We start from the raw sequence: 19,236 nt of genomic DNA, 5'->3' as shown, positions 1-19,236 counted from the left end.
CCACCTTCAGACTTTGAAAGAGAGTATCCCAGTTAACATTGTCAAAAGCTTTCTCTAAGTCTACAAATGCTATAAACGCAGGTTTGCCTTTCCTTAACCTATCTTCTAAGATAAGTCGTAGGGTCAGTATTGCCTAGCGTGTTCCAACATTTCTACGGAATCCAAACTGATCTTCCTCGAGGTCGACTTCTACCAGTTTTTCGATTCGTCTATAAGGAATTCGTGGTAGTATTTTGCAGCCGTGACTTATTAAACGGCCGGCCGGTGTGGCCGAGCGGTTCTAGGCGCTTCAGTCAGGAACCGCGTGACCGCTACGGTCGCAGGTTCGAATCCTGCCTCGGATATGGATGTGTGTGTTTGTCCTTAGGATAATTTAGCTTAAGTAGTGTGTAAGATTAGGGACTGATGACCTTAGCAGTTAAGTCTCATAAGATTTCACACACATTTGAACATTTTTTTTATGGATGTGTGTGATGTCTTTAGGTCAGTTAGGTTTAAGTAGTTCTAAGTTCTAAGGGGCTGATGACCTCAGATGTTGAGTCCCATAGTGCTCAGAGCCATTTGAACCATTTTTGGGGGTTCGGTAATTTTCACAACTTTCAACACCTGCTTTCTTTGAGATTGGAATTATTATATTCTTCTTGAAATCTGGGGGTAAATTTCGCCTGTCTCATACATATTGCTCACCAGATGGAAAACTTTTGTCATGGCTGGCTCTCCCAAGGCTATCAGTAGTTCTAATGGAATGTTGTCTATTTCCAGGGCCTTGTTTCGACTTAGGTCTTTCAGTGCTCTGCCATATGCTTCACTCAGTATCATGTCTCCCATTTCGTCTTCATCTATGTCGTCTTTCATTTCCGTAATACTGCCCTCAGTACATCGCCCTTGTATAGACACGCAAGTCGCGCAATGTGGCGTCGGCTGAATGGGACCTCCAGGCCGACAATGCCATACGATCATTTGATTTCATTTCAGCCTCTCTATGTACTCCTCTCACATTTCTGCTTTCTCTTCTTTGTTTAGGACTGGTTTTCCATCTGAGCTCTTGATATTCACACAGGTGGTTGTCTTTTCTCCAAGGGTCTCTTTAATTTTCTTGTACGCAGTATCTATCTTACCCCTAGTGATTTATGCTTCTACATCCTTACATTTGTCCTCTAGCCATCCCTGCTTGGCCATATTGCACTTCCTGTCAATCTCATTTCTGAGACATTTGTACTCATTTTTGCCTGCTTCATTTACTGCATTTATATACTTTCTCCTTTCATCAATTAAACTCACTATCTCTTCTGTTACCCAAGGATTTCTACTAGCCCTCGTCTTTTTACCTACTTGATCCTGTGTGGCCTTCACTATTTCATTTCTCAAAGCTACCCATTCTTCTTCTACTATATTTCTTTCCCCTGTTCTTGTAAATCGTTTCCTAATCCACTCACTGAAAATCTCTATAACCTCTGGTTCTTTCAGTTTATTGAAGTCCTATCTCCTTAAATTCCTACCTTTTTCCAGTTTGTTCAGTTTTAATCTACAATTCATAACCAATAAATTGAGATCAGATTCCACATCTTCCCCTGGAAATGTCTTACAAGTTAAAATCTACTTTCTAAATCTCTGTCTTACCGTTATATAGTCTATCTGAAATCTTCCAGTGTCTCCAGGCCTCTTCCACGTATACAACCTTCTTTCATGATTCTTAAACCAAGTGTTCGCTGTGATTAAGTTATGCCCTGTGCAAAATTCTAGCAGATGGCTTCGTCTTTCATTCCTTGCCCCCAGTCCATATTCACCTACTACTTTTTCAAAAAATGGCTCTAAGCACTATGGGACTTAACATTTGAGGTCATCAGTCCTCTAGACTTAGAAGTACTTAAACCTAAGTAACCTAAGGGCATCACACACATCTATGCCCGAGGCAGGATTCGATCCTGCGACCGTAGCAGCAGCGCGGTTCCGGACGGAAGCGCCTAGAACAGCTCGGCCACAGCGGCCGGCACTACATTTTCTTCTCCTCCTTGTCCTACAGTCGAATTCCAGGACCCCATGACTATTAAATTTTTGTCTCGCTTAACTATTTGAATAATTTCTTATATCTCTTCATACATTTTTCAATCTTTTCATCATCTGCGGAGCTAGTTGCCATCTAAACTTGTACCAGTCTGGTAGGCGCGGGTTTCGTGTCTATCTTGGCTACAATAATGCGTTCACAATGCTCGTCGTAGTAGCTTGTCCGCGTTACTACTTTTTTAATCATTGTTAAGCCTACTCCTGCATTACGCGTATTTGATTTTGTATTTATAACCCTGTATTCACCTGACCAAAAATCTTGTTCCTCCTGCCACCCAACTTCTCTAATTCCCACTATATCTAACTTCAACCTATCCATTTCCCTTTTTAAATTTTCTAACCTACCTGCCCGATTAAGGGATCTGACATTCCACGCTCCGATCCGTAGAACGCTAGTTTTGTTTCTACCGATAACGACGTCCTCCTGAGTAGTCCCCACCCGGAGACCCGAATGGGGGGCTGTTTTACTTCCGGAATATTTTACCCAAGAGGACGCCATCATCATTAAACCATACAGTAGAGCAGAAAGCCCTCGGAAAAAATTACGGCTGTAGTTTCCCCTTGTTTTCAGTTCTTCGCAGAACCATCACAGCAAGGCCATTTTGTTTTCACTTAAAACTTCCGAGCTGATAGGCCGTGGTCGAAGTATAAAACTCTCCCCTGAGGTTTCGTCTCCGACTGAGGCAGACATCCTCGGAGGTACAGCGGCGAACTGCGAAGAGAACTCGAGGAAGCGCTGATTATATAGGCAGTACAGAGGCCGCTACTGTCGATCACGTGGCGTCGGCTATGAGACTGTCTCTGGTAATGTTAACATTCTCGATTGAAAGTAATCGATCGTCACCCTTGCGGTGCAACACTGACATCCAAATTTTATCCAGTTTAACACCTTTGTCTTTCCTGTTAACATTATTACGATGTTTATCAATCTCAATAGCCTCTCTATACATGCGTGCATAATAATGCGACGTTTTTGATATGACGCTCGTCTCGCTGAATTTTATTTCATGATCACCTTCCTGGTAAACATGTTCCGCTTCGGCCGACGTATAGAGAGGCTATCGAGATTGATTAACACCGTAATAATTTTAACAGGAAAGACGAAGGTGTTAAACTGGATAAAATTTGGATGTCAGCGTTGCACCGCAAGCGTGACGATCGATTACTTTCAATCGAGAATGTTGGCATTACCAGAGACAGTCTCATAGCCGACGCCACGTGATCAACAGTAGCGGCCTCTGTACTGCCTATATAATCAGCGCTTCCTCGAGTTCTCTTCGCAGTTCGCCGCTGTACCTCCGAGGATGTCTCCCGCAGTCGGAGACGAAACGTCAGGGGAGAGTTTTATACTTCGACCATGACCTATCAGCCCGGAAGTTTTAAGTGAAGACAATACCGGCCGTGAAAGCTTACATTGTATGATCAGGGCCATTTTCGTTGATGTCACAAGGCCAGATCAGTCAATCATCCAGATTGTTGCCACTGCAACTACTGAAAAGGCTGCTGCCCATCTTTGTCTGGCCTCTCAACAGATACCCCTCCGTTGTGGTTGCACCTACAGTAAGGCTATCTGTATCGTTGGGGCATGGGAGCCCCCCACCAACGGCAAGGTCCACGGGGGTTTCCCCCTGTATACGTGGTGAATGCAGAGAGGTAAGGCTACTTGCCTCTTGACGAACCAGCTGGCGGGCCCAGAGCCCTTGCCGGCCTGCTGCTGCTGCGGCTGCTGCTGGGAGCCCCTGCCGGGCAGCAGCATGGACACGTCGAAGCTGTTGGAACGCAGGCTCTTGAGGCGGCTGCGCTTGTGCTCGGCCACGCTGGACGCCTTCTGTTGCAGGCCGAGCCGCGGCGGCACGGGCGGCGGCTGCTGCTGCTGCTGCTGCTGGCGGCGGCGGCGGCGCGCCTCCTCGCGCTCCTCTTCCTCCTCCTCGTCCACCTTGCGGTTGATCTCCTGGGCCGACGACGCCAGCGACGACAGGATCGAGATGAGGTCTGTGTTGGTGCAGACGATGCCCGAGCCGGAGCCGGAGCCGCCGCCGGACGACGTGGACGGCTGCGCGCTGATCACCGGCGGCAACTCCGAGGCGCGGCGCCGCGCACCGCCTGCGAGAGCAACCGCCGGTGCTGGGTTACATTCTGCTCACAACCGTACCAGTAACGTTAGTGAAACCTGACATTGTCAGTAAGCAGACGGCGGTCTTAATGCAATTTTTTAATAATTGTTTCTAAATATAAAATGTGCCTTAATGTCTGGGCAGCGGCCTTGCCGCAGTGGATACACCGGTTCCCGTGAGATCACCGAAGTTAAGCGCTGTCGTGCGTGGTCGGCACTTGGGTGGTTGACCATCCAGGCCGCCATGCGCTGTTGCCATTTTTCGGGGTGCACTCAGACTCGTGATGCCAATTCAGGAGCTACTCGACCGAATAGTAGCGACTTCGATCAAGAATACCAGCATAATGGCCGGGAGAGCGGTGTGCTGACCACATGCCCCTCCTATCCGCATCCTCCACGGAGGATGATACGGCAGTCGGGTGGTCCCGATAGGCCACTCGTGGCCTGAAAACGGAGTACAAACTCATAGTTCAGGAGATTTGACGTCATAAACATTGAGATACTTGAGAAACAAGCTTTTGCTTGAAATGGGGCGCTGTAAAACTTCAGCATCTGGCATGACGTTTTGAATATATCACTTCTTCCCTACTGCCTCTATTTCCAAAACACTTTGCAGACAGTATCTATTATTTTTATCGACTGGAGCGCCTTTATTTGCAGCCACTGACAATACCAACATAACCAGCGGGAGAGCGGTGTGCTGACCCCACAGCCTTCCTATCCACATCCTCAACTGAGGATGACACGGGATGGTCCCGGATGGTCCCGGTAGGCCACTTGTGGCCTGAAGACGGAGTGAGTACCTTAATGTCTAGATCGCAATTTTCTTCTTATACGAGGTGCGACAATAAAGTAATTAGGCTGATTTTCTTTGCAAGATGTGGCAACCCTGCAGGCTTGCGTAGGCACGATATCTTTGATCTCGGTCTATAAGCTACTTCTAGTCCAAGCGGCACATCGATGCAACTCCTCAGTCATGAGTTGCCCTGTAATAGGTTAACACATGTTTGTGTCTCTCGTCACGGAAATGGAACCGCATAATATTGCGCAACGGTATGCCATTTCTTTTTGCGTTAAATTGGGTGAAAACGAGACGACAACTTACCGTAAGCTTCAGATGGCTTTTGGGGAGGAGGTTATGTCAAGAGCTCAAGTTTTTCGTTGGCATAAAATGTTTAGTGAAGGCAGAACGAATGTTGAAGGTGAAGACCGCAGTGATCCACCATCAACCTCACGGACCTTCTCTGATTCCAAGGGAATTGTTCATAACGAGTGGGTGCCTCCTGGACAAACAGTTAACCAATATTACTACAAAGAAATTTTAGAAAGACTTCGTAAAAGAGTTCTTCGTGTCCGTGCCAACATTTCTGATAATTGGATTCTGCATCACGATAGTGCTCCATCCCATCCTGCCCTGTCAGTACACCAATTTTTAACCTCAAAACAAATTTCAGTACTACCACAGCCACCTTATTCACCATATATCGCTCCGTGCGACTTTTTTCTATTTCCAAGAGTCAAAACGGCGTTCAAGGGACACCATTTTCAAACAACACAAGATGTTCAAAAAGCTGTGACGGGAGTCTTGGAGGATATTACAGAAGATGAGTTCCAGAAATGTTACCATCAATGGCACAAGCGCTGCAAAAAGTGTGTGCAATCAGAAGGGAACTTCTTTGAAGGAGACAACACTAAACTTGACTAAAACGGTAAGCAAAAATTTTTTTTCACATCAGTCTCATTACTTTATTGTCGCACCTCGTACAATTAAACCACGATAAACAGTTACGGTTGGTTTCTACAACCGTCTTCAGACCGTCCAAACCGTAAAAAGGGGCGAATATGCAGAAAAAGCTATCGTCAGCTGTAGTCATGCTATTACGTTCATTTCATTGGATACTTCATTGTGAGTGAGGTAGGTTGTACCATAATCTCGCAAGGTGAATGGCCAATTGAGTTCTCAGAATGAGATTTTCGCCCTGCAGCGGAGTATGTGCTGATACGAAACTTCGAGCCTCGGTCCGGCACACAGTTTTAATCTGCCAGGAAGTTTAAGTTGAGTTCTTCATTACCATCATCTTAAGAGATTATGGTTTACAACCCGGCACGCTCACGATGAAGTTTGAAACTACGTAATGGCATAGTGTTGCTGGCCCACAGCACTCAGTCTCTCTCTGTTTGAACAGACAAGGGAAGGCCCAACCGTACCGACCGCCCACCGTGTCGACCTAAGACAATAGGCATAACTTGAAGCGGATGTGGAGGGCCATGTGGACAGCACACCGCTCTCCCAGCCATTATCAGTTTTCGTAACAGGAGCCGCTGCTTCTCAAACAAGTAGCTCCTTGACTGGCCTCACAATAGCTCGGTGCCAGCAGCGGTCGGTAGGCCCAGAAGGTCACACATCTAAGTGTTAACGAAGCCCGACAGCGCTTAACTACAGTGACTGATGGGAACCGGTGTTACTACTGCAGCAGGATTGTCCATGAGCCCACTTTATGAATACACTACTGGCCATTAAAATTGCTACACCACGAAGATGACGTGCTACAGACGCGAAACTTAACCGACAGGAAGAAGATGCTGTGATATGCAAATGATTAGCTTTACAGAGCATTCATACAAGGTTGGCGCCGGTGGCGACACCTACAACGTTCTGACATGAGGAAAGTTTCCAACCGATTTATCATACACAAACAGCAGTTGACCGGCGCTGCCTGGTGAAACGTTGTTGTGATGCCTCCTGTAAGGAGGAGAAATGCGTACAATCACGTTTCCGACTTTGATAAAGGTCGGACTGCAGCCTATCGCGATTGCGGTTTATCGTATCGCGGCATTGCTGCTCGCGTTGGTCGAGATCCAATGACTGTTAGCAGAATATGGAATCGGTGGGTTCAGGAGGGTAATACGGAACGCCGTGCTGGATCACAACGGCCTCGTCGTATAGCTAGTAGTCGAGATGACAGGCATCTTATCCGCATGGCTGTAACGTCTCGATCCCTGAGTCAACAGATACGGACGTTTGCAAGACAACAACCATCTGCACGAACTGTTCGACGACGTTTGCAGCAGCATGGACTCAGCTCGGAGACCATGGCTGCGGTTAGCCTTGACGCTGCATCACAGACAGGAGCGCCTGCGATGGTGTACTCAACGACGAACCTGGGTACACGACTGGCAAAATGTCATTCTTTCGGATGAATCCAGGTTCTGTTTACAGCATCATTATGGTCGCATCCGTGTTTGGCGACATCGCGGTGAACGCACATTGGAAGCGTGTATTCGTCATCGCCGTACTGGCGTATCACCCGGCGTGATGGTATGGTGTGTCATTGGTTACACGCCTCGGTCAACTCTTGTTCGCATTGACGGCACTTTGAACAGCGTACGTTACATTTCAGATGTGTTATGACCCGTTGCTCTACCCTTCATTCGATCCCTGCGAAACCCTACATTTCAGCAGGATAATGCACGACCGCATGTTGCAGGTTCTGTACGGGCCTTTCTGGACACAGAAAATGTTCGACTGCTGCCCTGGCCAGCACATTCTCCAGATCTCTCACCAAATGAAAACGTCTGGTCAATGGTGGCCGAGCAACTGGCTATTCACCATACGCCAGTCACTACTCTTGATGAACTGTGGTATCGTGTTGAAGCTGCATGGGCACCTGTACCTGTACACGCCATCCAAGCTCTGTTTGACTCAATGCCGAAGTGTATCAAGGCCGTTATTACGGCCAGAGGTGGTTGTTCTGGGTACTGATTTCTCAGGATCTATGCACCCAAATTGCGTGAAAATGTAATCACATGTCAGTTCTAGTATAATATATTTGTCCAATGAATACCCGTTTATCATCTGCATTTCTTCTTGGTGTAACAATTCTAATGGCCAGTAGTGTACGTGTAACTGCGTGACTAGAGCTAATCTGCATGTTTACCGCATTTTTAGGGTGTCGACGATGAGAAGATAATTGCAAGAAAACAACCTAAACTAGTTCAAATAGTTCAAATGGCTCTCAGCATTATGGAACTTAACATCTGAAGCCATCAGTCTCCTAGACTTAGAACTACCTAAACCTAAGTAACCTAAGGACATCACACGCAGCCATGCCCGTGGCAGGATTCGAACCTGCGACCGTAGCAGCAGCGCAGTTCCGGACTGGTGCGCCTAGAGCCGCTCGGACACAGCGGCCAGCCCCTAAGCTAGTTATCTTGGTTTAATTGTATAAGGAAATATATAGCAGTCCAAGCATTACAATTCATGAAATACCAATAACGTTCTTCTTTCTTATATACGGGGCGATCCCGTGACGACGTTGCAATTTTTCAGGGATGATGGACAAGGATAAATGTACTTATCAGTTTGAAGTAACGGGCGCTTGTCCTGAAACGACCGAGCCGACAGTTATAGGCGAAAACCGTTATGATACACCTGACAGTAGCATATGTGTACTGGTGCTATTGTTGCGAAGACTGTAGGGTAGGAAATTTTCAGAGGTACGGACCAAAACAAGAAAAAATGTCTAGCAAACATGGGCTTAAAATATATGCCTTTTTTGTGCAGAAGGTAGAGTGGACCGAAACAAGATCAAATTGTCTAATACATACGGGTTCTGAAATTGATAGATTAAGAGCTATGGGCACTTGTTCAATAGATGTGTTTCACAGTAGCGAAGATGAACAAGTGGTCAAAGCTCTTAAGGTACGCGTGACGGTTCAGCTCTCTCGCGGACGTAAGCAGATTTGAACGCTCGCTCGCCATCGTGGCCAGCGCGCACCGCCAGGGAAGTGTTCACGTCGGCCACACCTGTCGAGAGAGCGCTCCGCGTGCGCTTCGGCGTTGCTGTCTCCCCGTGTGTTCTCATCTCCTGTGAGGCTACCAGCAAGTGAGAATGGCGGAGACAACTTGGACTACATGGGCGCGCGCCTTCTTGGACGTGTCGAGCTGGCGCGAGCCGAGAATCGGTAGCTGTATGTCGAGATGTGAGCGTGCTCTGTTGCTCTTGTCTGTATGCAATATCTGCTGGAAACTTGTACAATGTCTTGTTTATTTATTTATGTCTTTATTTATTTATGTGTCTAGGTCCATAGGACCAAATTGAGAAGCAATTCTCCAAGGTCATGGAACATGTCAGTCCATGAAATTAGAACACAGAAGTAATAATGGATGAAATAAAATGTTTGTGAAACCATAAACAGTGAAGCCACAAGTTTAAGTATAAGCAGTCATCAATATAACGTAGGAGTCAGCTCAATTTTTCAAGGAACTCCTCAACAGAATAGAAGGAGTGACGCATGAGGAAACTCTACAGTTTCGATTTGAAAGCGCGTGGATTACTGCTAAGATTTTTGAATTCTTGTGGTAGCTTATTGAAAATGGATGCACACCTTTCTGCTCAAGAGTTAAGGAAGTGCGATGCAAATGCAAATTACAAATGGCTCTGAGCACTATGCGACTTAACTTCTGAGGTCATCAGTCGCCTAGAACTTAGAACTAATTAAACCTAACTAACCTAAGGACATCACACACATCCATGCCCGAGGCAGGATTCGAACCTGCGAACGTAGCGGTCACGCGGTTCCAGACTGAAGCGCCTTTAACCGCACGGCCACACCGGCCGGCACAAATTACATTTCTGCCTAGTATTAACTGAGTGAAAGTTGCTAACTCTTGGGAATAAGCTGATATTGTTAACAAGATACGACAGTAAATAATATATATGTTGAGAGGCCAATGTCAGATTACCCAGACTCGTGAACAGGGGTCGACAAGAGGTTCGTGAACTTATACCACTTATTGCCCGAACTGGCCTTTTCTGAACCAGAAATATCCTTTGAGAATAGGAAGATTTACCCGAAAATATAATACCGTACGATATAAGTGAATGAAAATAAGAAAAACAGACTAATTTTCGTGTCGAACGATCACGTACTTCAGATACCGTTTGAATGGTAAAAATGGCTGCATTCAGTCTTTGAACAAACCTGAACGTGGGCTTTCCACGACAGTTTAGTATCTATTTGAACATATAGAAATTTGAACAGTTCAGTTTCACTAATCATATGCCCATCCTGTGAAATTAGAATGTTGGGTTCTGTTGAATTGTGTGTTAGAAACTGTAAAAACTGAGCCATACTGTCAACCTGCGCTGTTTTACTCGCACTTGTGTTCAGTCACGAAAGGCGAATGTCTACATTACGGATTGTGGTCACGTATCATTAGTTGACGTTAAGAGATTGGTGTTATCTTGTGTTCACTATCAGATGGCTCTCACTGTGTGTTAATTTGATAACATTCAGCAATTCCGTATAAGATTCATTTTGATCGTTAAATATTTTGTTCGGCCCTTTTATTTAAACTGAAGCTCTGTCACAGTTCCCGTGGGGGTCGTTTTTGCAGTGATCGTGTAACAAAGCAAGTGGATTCTTTCCAGCTGTTTTTCTTCCCTCTCCAAATTTTTATTTTTTTCAGATAATTTCAGTACTGTTATTTTCATGACAAAGCACACAGTACCAAAAACCTAAAATATTAACTCATGGTATGGCCAACTTGATTTTATTATCCATTACATTAATTTGGTTAATTAGAATTGGTGTAATCAGTTTACCTAAAAGCCGTGCTAATTACGAACACGTAATGCAGGGTGAACATTAACAAAACCGACAAACTGTAGGGACGGATTTCTGACTGTAAATTGAGGAAAAAAGGTCCTATGAACATGGCTCCGGAAATGCATCGTTGTCACGGTAGATGACGCTTACGAATGACAGAGTCTCTGATCACATGCCGTGTGTTCCTTGTGTGTTGCATGTTGTGTGATTGGTGCAGCGTACTGTAAGCAGCAGAATGATCCGGTATTGAAGTCGAAAACAAGCTGAGATGGTCACCAAAAATACCTGTCCACAACTGGATGCTTAACCGATGTTGATAAGATTCCATAACCTTCCCTTCCTTGTATAAATATCAAGAGCTCAGATGGAAACCCAGTTCTAAGCAAAGAAGGGAAAGCAGAAAGGTGGAAGGAGTATATAGAGGGTCTATACAAGGGCGATGTACTTGAGGACAATATTATGGAAATGGAAGAGGATGTAGATGAAGATGAAATGGGAGATACGATACTGCGTGAAGAGTTTGACAGAGCGCTGAAAGACCTGAGTCGAAACAAGGCCCCGGGAGTAGACAACATGCCATTGGAACTACTGACGGCCTTGGGAGAGCCAGTCCTGACAAAACTCTACCATCTGGTGAGCAAGATGTATGAGACAGGCGAAATACCCTCAGACTTCAGGAAGAATATAATAATTCCATTCCCAAAGAAAGCAGGTGTTGACAGATGTGAAAATTACCGAACTATCAGTTTAATAAGTCACAGCTGCAAAATACTAACGCGAGTTCTTTACAGACGAATGGAAAAACTGGTAGGAGCCGACCGCGGGGAAGATCAGTTTGGATTCCGTAGAAATGTTGGAACACGTGAGGCAACACTGACCTTACGACTTATATTAGAAGAAAGATTAAGGAAAGACAAACCTACCTTTCTAGCATTTGTAGACTTAGAGAAAGCTTTGGACAATGTTGACTGGAATACTCTCTTTCAGATTCTAAAGGTGGCAGGGGTAAAATACAGGGAGCGAAAGGCTATTTACAATTTGTACAGAAACCAGATGGCAGTTATAAGAGTCGAGGGGCATGAAAGGGAAGCAGTGGTTGGGAAGGGAGTGAGACAGTGTTGTAGCCTATCCCCGATGTTATTCAATCTGAATATTGAGCAAGCAGTAAAGGAAACAAAAGAAAAATTCGGAGTAGGTATTAAAATCCATGAAGAAGAAATAAAAACTTTGAGATTCGCCGATGACATTGTAATTCTATCAGAGGCAGCAAAGGACTTGGAAGAGAAGTTGAACGGAACGGACAGTGTCAAAAGCAAAACGAGGATAATGGAATGTAGTCGAATGAAGTCGGGTGATACTGAGGGAATTAGATTAGGAAATGAGACACTTAAAGTAGTAAAGGAGTTTTGCTATTTGGGGAGCAAAATAACTGATGATTGTCGAAGTAGAGAAGATATAAAATGTAGACTCGCACTGGCAAGGAAAGCGTTTCTGAAGAAGAAAAATTTGTTAACATCGAGTATAGATTTAAGTGTCAGGAAGTCGTTTCTGAAAGTATTTGTATGGAGTGTAGCCATGTATGGAAGTGATACATGGACGATAAATAGTTTGGACAAGAAGAGAATAGAACCTTTCGAAATGTGGTGCTACAGAAGAATGCTGAAGATTAGATGGGTAGATCACATAACTAATGATGAAGTATTGAATAGAATCGGGGAGGAGTATGTGGCACAACTTGACAAAAAGAAGGGACAGGTTAGTAGGACATGTTCTGAGGCATCAAGGGGTCACAAATTTAGCACTGGAGGGCAGCGTGGAGGGTAAAAATCATAGATGGAGACCAAGAGATGAATACACTAAGCAGATTCAGAAGGATGTGGGTTGCAGTAAGTACTGGGAGATGAAGAAACTTGCACGGGATAGGGTAGCATGGAGAGCTGCATCAAACCAGTCTCAGGACTGAAGACCACAACAACAACGACCTTCCCAGAGGATTATTTGTAGCCAACGGATGACGATAACGCAGACTGGTGATGCCAGTTCTGGTAAAGGTTTCTACGTCGTTAAAGAGGACTGGTGACAGACATCCCATAATTAAGATGGTCTGGTGGAAATACCATCGACAAAATTCCCACAGAGGTAAATCCGTCGCTGATAATCCTTGCACTCGTTGCAGGTGATAGAGATAGTAGCGGTTGTTGTGCAGGAAACTCATAATCATACTTTGGCTTACACCATGTCGGCTGGCCACTTGCCTGAAGCTTGTACTAGGGTTCGTTTCAATATCCCGGAGAACCAGTCCTCCAAATCTGGTGCAAGCACAGTCCGCCGGCTCTCTGCACGTTCATCCGTCTGAAATGACCCATTATCACACAAACACCCAAAAACAGCTTGAAATGTTGTGTGAATTAGTGTGTCGGTGAGGGTACTTGTTTTGGTATAGCGATGTTGCCCCTCGACCGTTGCCATCTGCCTGACCATAGACAGACACCATCTCGGCTTGTTCCCGACATAGATCATAGATCCCCGACCATTCTGCTGCTTACATTATTCTGCGCTAATCACACAGCCTGCAACACACAAGGAACACACAGCACATGATCAGAGGAACTGTCATTCGTTAGCACCATCTAAGGTGGCAACGGTGCATTTCCAGACACATGTTCTTCGGACCTTTATTCCCCCATTTCCAGTCAGGAATCTGTCCCTGCAGTTTTGTCGATTTTATTAACGTTCACCTTCTATAAAACATGCTACATAAACATGTGACCAGTTGCTAACTTCCGGGTAAAGTAGATAAAATAAGTAGATAAATAAGTGAAATGTCCATACAGCTAATGCTGAAAATATGATAGTAAATTCCGCACTAATTTAGTTTCAGAGTAATTAGCATTACTGTCTAAAACATTGTTACTGAAGTAGAATCCCGAATTTTGCGAACTAGACGACATAATCCAATAGCAGTTATTGTTTCATGTAAAAGTTCTCAGTTAAGTAAATCTTGTTTCACTGTTAAGTTATATAGAAATAGAAACCTTTAATTGTAATTTGTAAATGGACAGCAAACAACAATAGCTGAATGTATTGCTAATTATTTTAATCTCATAAAAGAGAGGCTGTTGGGAGCCATTTCAGTTAGCCTGTGGAGGAATATGAAATGAGTAAGATCTGTGCCCAAAAATATACCGCAGTTGAGTCAGCACAAATTACAGCTTATACAACATGTAGATTTTTGTTTACATTTCGCATCCGGGAGATCATTTTGCAATTCAATGACTGTTTTTAATGACTGACTGCACTCTTGCAATTAATCTGAGCAACTTCGTAAATCTTCGATAATACATTCTGCAAACTGTGACAATAGTATTGGACTATGTACTGCGTTATTCCCAAATTATGCTTACTGCGCACGTCGTTTTGGGATTGATTTGATTGTTTGATTTCAAGGGCAGTGATTTGGAAACGTTAATAACTGACTGTTTTAATTAAATATCTGCCAATCATAAACTAATGTCACTTCAATGTTAGGTTACTGCACTCGAACAGTTACGTTATAGGACATCAGCCGAGTGCAAAATGTGGCTACCTGTTGGTTTGTACATAAATTATAAAAGATGGGACTCAAGCTATCCATAAATAATAGTTCATTCAGCAATCAGAGCTCAAGTAAAGTGTCTGAAACGCAGATCATGTGTAGACCACCACCTAGTATATTGTCTCCACAACCAACTTTCCAGACAGATTACACAGAAGCGTTGCTACCGAGGGTTTATTTGCACAGGTAAATCGGCTACACTTCAATTGGTGTAATCGGTGACTTGATTTTTAAACTTTATGAGAGCGCTATGCACTCTCACTGCTTTAAAGGAGTGTGGGCGTCAGGTTAGTTCTTTGCTTCTTGCCTTTATCTTATTTAATAATTTAATACATTGTGAATGGATTCCGCAAGTTCCTATGTAATGGTATTTTGTATTGTTTAAATTGTTGTACATTTTGCGGTTATTATAAAATGTCTAATGGATGTTGTTTGTGTTATTTTGAATGATTTTACATTTTGACTCCGAAAACAGGCACATAAAGTATCTCGAAAACTTTGGGCAGCTTCTTCTCTCGAACGGTCGGGTATCTACGGATAGGTCGAGGCATGTGTCACTCACTTCGACCCCTCTTCCACTGAGCTAAGCTTCTGGAAAATCGCGCTATGGCACTTGACGTGTTCTCCTCTTTAGTTGTAAGCATGTTTGTGCGTCGCCAACGGCCTTGCCGCAGTGGTAACACCGGTTCCCGTCAGATCACCGAAGTGAAGTGCTGTCGGACTGGGCGAGCACTTGGATGGGTGACCATCCGGTCTGCCGAGCGCTGTTGGCAAGCGGGGTGCACTCAGCCCTTTTGAGGCAAACCGAGGAGCTACTCGATTGAAAAGTAGTGGCTCCGGTCTCGTAAACTGACATACGGCCGGGAGATCGGTGTGCTGACCACATGCACCTCCATACCCGCATCCAGTAACGCCTGTGGGTGTGGTTTGACGGTGACTCACCGGCTGCGGGCGAGGTGGGGCTGGGCACGAACTCTGAGTGGCGGCGGCCGAGCTCCCCGCGGCCGTAGCGCTGCTGCTGGCCCCCCGCCGCCCCCGACGGCCCCGCCGCCCCCGCAGCGCCGGCGCCGGCGCCGTCCAGCGGCTGCACCTCGCACATGCGCTCCCTCGACGGCGTGCGCCACATCTTGAGCCGCACCTTGCGCGCCGCCTGCACACCACCGCACTCCTCGGCTTACCGTCTGCACAGCGATCCGGGTAACCTGTTCAGGAACTCGAGAAACGACGGCTTTCGTGACACTGTGTGAGAAGATGGAAACCAACCGCGTTCACAGCTCTGTTGTTTGGAAACAAACACCCACTATTTACTTTCTCTCTGACCCGCTGCATGCTAGATGTCTTTGTATTGTAACAATATTATTGAACCAGAATGATACTTTAATTAATGTTAGTTTAGTGCTGTAGATTATACAGTTGCAATAGGCCTATTCAGCTCTATGGCCATCTTCAGGCTATCTGCAGGGAAATACGCTTTGTTAGCAGTTGCAAACTCATAGCTAATAACAATTTTGTTGATTGTGTGTGGGTACTTATACCTATATTGCATGATGACGCATTCGCTGTCTTATAATGTTATTTCCACATAAGGAACTTCAGTTACAGCCTAGTTTTATTAATCGTGCAATTTAATTTTCACTTGTGGTTCCGACCGCAGCTAGTGGTCGAGTGGCTAACGTTGCTGCCTCTGGATCAGGGACCGAGCGAGGTGGCGTTGTGGTTAAACACTGGACTCGCATTCGGGAGGACGACGGTTCAATTCCGCGTCCAGCCATCCTGATTTAGGTTTTCCGTGATTTCCCTAAATCGCTCCAGGCAGATGCCGGGATGGTTCCTTTGAAAGGGCACGGCCGACTTCCTTCCCCGTCCTTCCCTAATCCGATGAGACCGATGACCTCGCTGTCTGGTCTCCTTCCCCAAAGAACCCAACCCCAAACTCTGGATCAGGGGATACCGGGTTCCATTCCCGGCCGGGTGGGGATTTTCTCTGCCCGAGGACTGGGTGTTTGTATTGTCCTCATCATGTCATCATCATCATCATTCGTGACATTGACTCGATTGGACTGTGTAAAGAATTGGACTGTGTAAAAATGGGAAGTTTGTAAGGGCGCTGTTGACCACGCAGCTGAGCGCCAAACAAACCAAACATCACTTATGATTTCTCTTGTTGCGAAGTTTCAACTTAGGTCTTTTATCGGTGGTATATACTTTTGTAGTTTTGGCAGCTAGACTGATAATTAATCCAGCGGTGCTGTATGGTTACAATTTGTTTATTCATTTGTCTGTGCATCATAATGATCTATGAGGTGATAGTATGATCTTTGTTATGTTTTCATTTTGTGTATATCTTTGTTTTTATTTTGTTTCGATTATCCAGACTCGAACTATACGATTTCCATAAAGTTATCCATAAATATTTTGAATCTGACAGTCAAAAACAGTAACAACGAGCACAAATTTGAAATATACGAAAACCTCACAGTGTCGGACAGTATTATTGAGGCAAACTCTTGCCACGCGAAAACACACAACACACATAATTTAACACAACGATTAACGTAAATCTACCTTTAAAATATACAGCCAAACAAAAAGAACTCGCAAACCTTACTTATGTAGCTCAACAAAATGGCTTCGATCCATGCACAGGGAGAAAACTATGTGAAAAATGGAATAAACTTAAACACATTAAGATCAATACCGATATGAAGCACAATAAATAAGCACAAAATGAAAGTTCAAATGTATACCGCAAATGTACATAGGACATATACCCGACGAACTGACACATTATTAAGGAAACAACAGTTAAACTCGAGTACAGGACTGAACACAACCTCAAAACACTGAGCCATTCCGATAAGGCAAAAACACCGCTACACACACAACCAGGCAAGTTAAAATCAATTCTAAAGACTGCGATGAATTCTACATAGGACAAACAGGAAGAAACTTTGAGATTAGATACTCAGAGGACTCACAAGGAATAGCGACAAAAACCAATTCCCGTTCTCCAAGCACATAAAAACAGAAAAAAAACATGAGGCTGATCACATAACAAACGCAATACATACAGCATAAAAGGGATTTAAAATGAACGTTTCGGAAGAAATCGAAATCTATATACATTCACAGACAGACCCTGAGGAAATATTAAATGAACAAATGGATTTGGAACATAAAATTTATGTAGATAACTTTTTTGAAATAATATTGCTCGATTCCGGATAATCAAAACAAAATAAAAACAAAGATATACACACCACGACGACATAACAAAGATTCTACTACCACGCCACAGATCATTACGATACACAGACAAATAAATAAATAAAATGTAACCATACAGCATTTCTGGCTTAGCTGTCAATCGTAGCTGTCAAAACTATAATAGTATATACCACCAGTAAAAGATTTAAGCTGACATTTCCCAACAAGAGCAATCATAAGAGAAAATTTAATGAAACTAAGCAGGAACTGAAGTTCCTTATGCGGCAATAAAGCTACAAGACAGCGACAACACCACGATGCAGTATGGATGTCAGTACCAACACTCAGTCAAACGAAATTGTTATTAGCTATAATTATACAACTGCTAACAAAATGTATTTTGCTGCAGGTATCCTGAATATGGTCAGAGAGCTACTTTACAATCTATAGCAATAAAACAACATCAATTCTAACAGCAGTCTGGTTCAATACTATCACTAAAATGTTGTTACAAATCACCCACTGCCCTCCTCTCTGTCCTGGCCAGGTATAGTGTCGTCGTTATACAGAGCGTGCATTCGAACGTTAAGGTTGAGCGTACCGCGTTTATGACGCCATACCACGCAAATAGCACGTTGGGGAGTCTTTCCGAATGTGCAGTGTCAAGCATGACACTCTGAACGTGCGTTTGAGCGTAGACCAATGCAGAGCGCCACCTACGCCACATGCAAGCCATTTCTTTTCAGTATACAGAGTCGGGGAACGTAGTAATTCAGTTGAAGCCCATACTTGGTGGGTTTCATAGTATAACTTACATCCTGTGAATATTTGCCGTTTCAAAACAACAGAAAGTTGTGGATTTCTCGAAAACCCTTAGTTTTAGATGACGGGAAAGGTCATATTGTTGATTAAAGAATTTTCGAATTGTAACTTGCGTGTCGCGAAAGTATGCCGTTTCAAGACAAAGTGGCACTGAATAGCCATCAAAAACACATTCTTCTTGGTACGATTTGTTATAATTAGACGTCACTCAATAAAATATTTGCGATTAAAGCTTTCAGAAGACAATAACATACAAGACAGGGTTTTGTCGATTCTTGAGTGTTGGACATCTGTCTGGGATCCATATCAGGTAGGACTGATAGGGGAGAGAGAAGGTCCAACGAAGAGCGGCTCGTTTCGTCACGGGATTGTTTAGCTGGCGAGAGATCATTATGAAGATGCTAAACAAGCTCCACTGGCAGGCGTTACAAGAGAGGCGCTGTGCATCATGAAGAGATTTACTGTTGAAATTTCGGGACAGCACTTTTCAGTAGGAGTCAGTCAACATATTACTTCCCCCCACATACCTCTCGCATATTGACCACGAGGAGAAAATTCGAGAACTTGGAGCCAATACAGAGGCTTACCGACAATCATTCTTTCACGCACTATTCGAGAGTGGAACAGGGTTGGAGGGATCAGACAGTGATACCGAAACTACCCTCCGCCACACACCATTAGGTCGCTTGCGGAGTATGATGTAGATGTAGATGTGTATTACGGAAGTTGGCTGTAGCCTAAAGAATAGGGACCCAGAGCTACAAAGTGAAGCGTTTTTGTATTTAGTGATGAACTACTGTTCCAATGTTGAAATTTAGACCTG

General features: G+C 44.4%; 1 protein-coding gene and 1 pseudogene across 1 annotated transcript in view; one reads left to right on the top strand and one right to left on the bottom strand.

The window, feature by feature from the left end:
* Positions 1-19,236, bottom strand: part of LOC124775951 — an 82,551-nt gene that overhangs the window by 15,532 nt on the left and 47,783 nt on the right. The window contains exons 3-4 of the mRNA XM_047250797.1: positions 15,327-15,534; positions 3,732-4,167 (exon numbers count right to left, since the gene is read on the bottom strand). Coding sequence (XP_047106753.1) covers positions 3,732-4,167; positions 15,327-15,534 — 644 coding nt within the window. The remainder of the gene's footprint in view (positions 1-3,731; positions 4,168-15,326; positions 15,535-19,236) is intronic.
* LOC124726322 lies at positions 15,040-15,157 on the top strand (annotated as a pseudogene).

The sequence above is a fragment of the Schistocerca piceifrons genome, chromosome 1 (genome assembly GCF_021461385.2).
Source record: "Schistocerca piceifrons isolate TAMUIC-IGC-003096 chromosome 1, iqSchPice1.1, whole genome shotgun sequence".
Classification (NCBI taxonomy): domain Eukaryota; kingdom Metazoa; phylum Arthropoda; class Insecta; order Orthoptera; family Acrididae; genus Schistocerca; species Schistocerca piceifrons.
The sequence above is the reverse complement of the archived record's forward strand: the minus strand, read 5'-3'. Positions and strand labels throughout refer to the sequence as shown.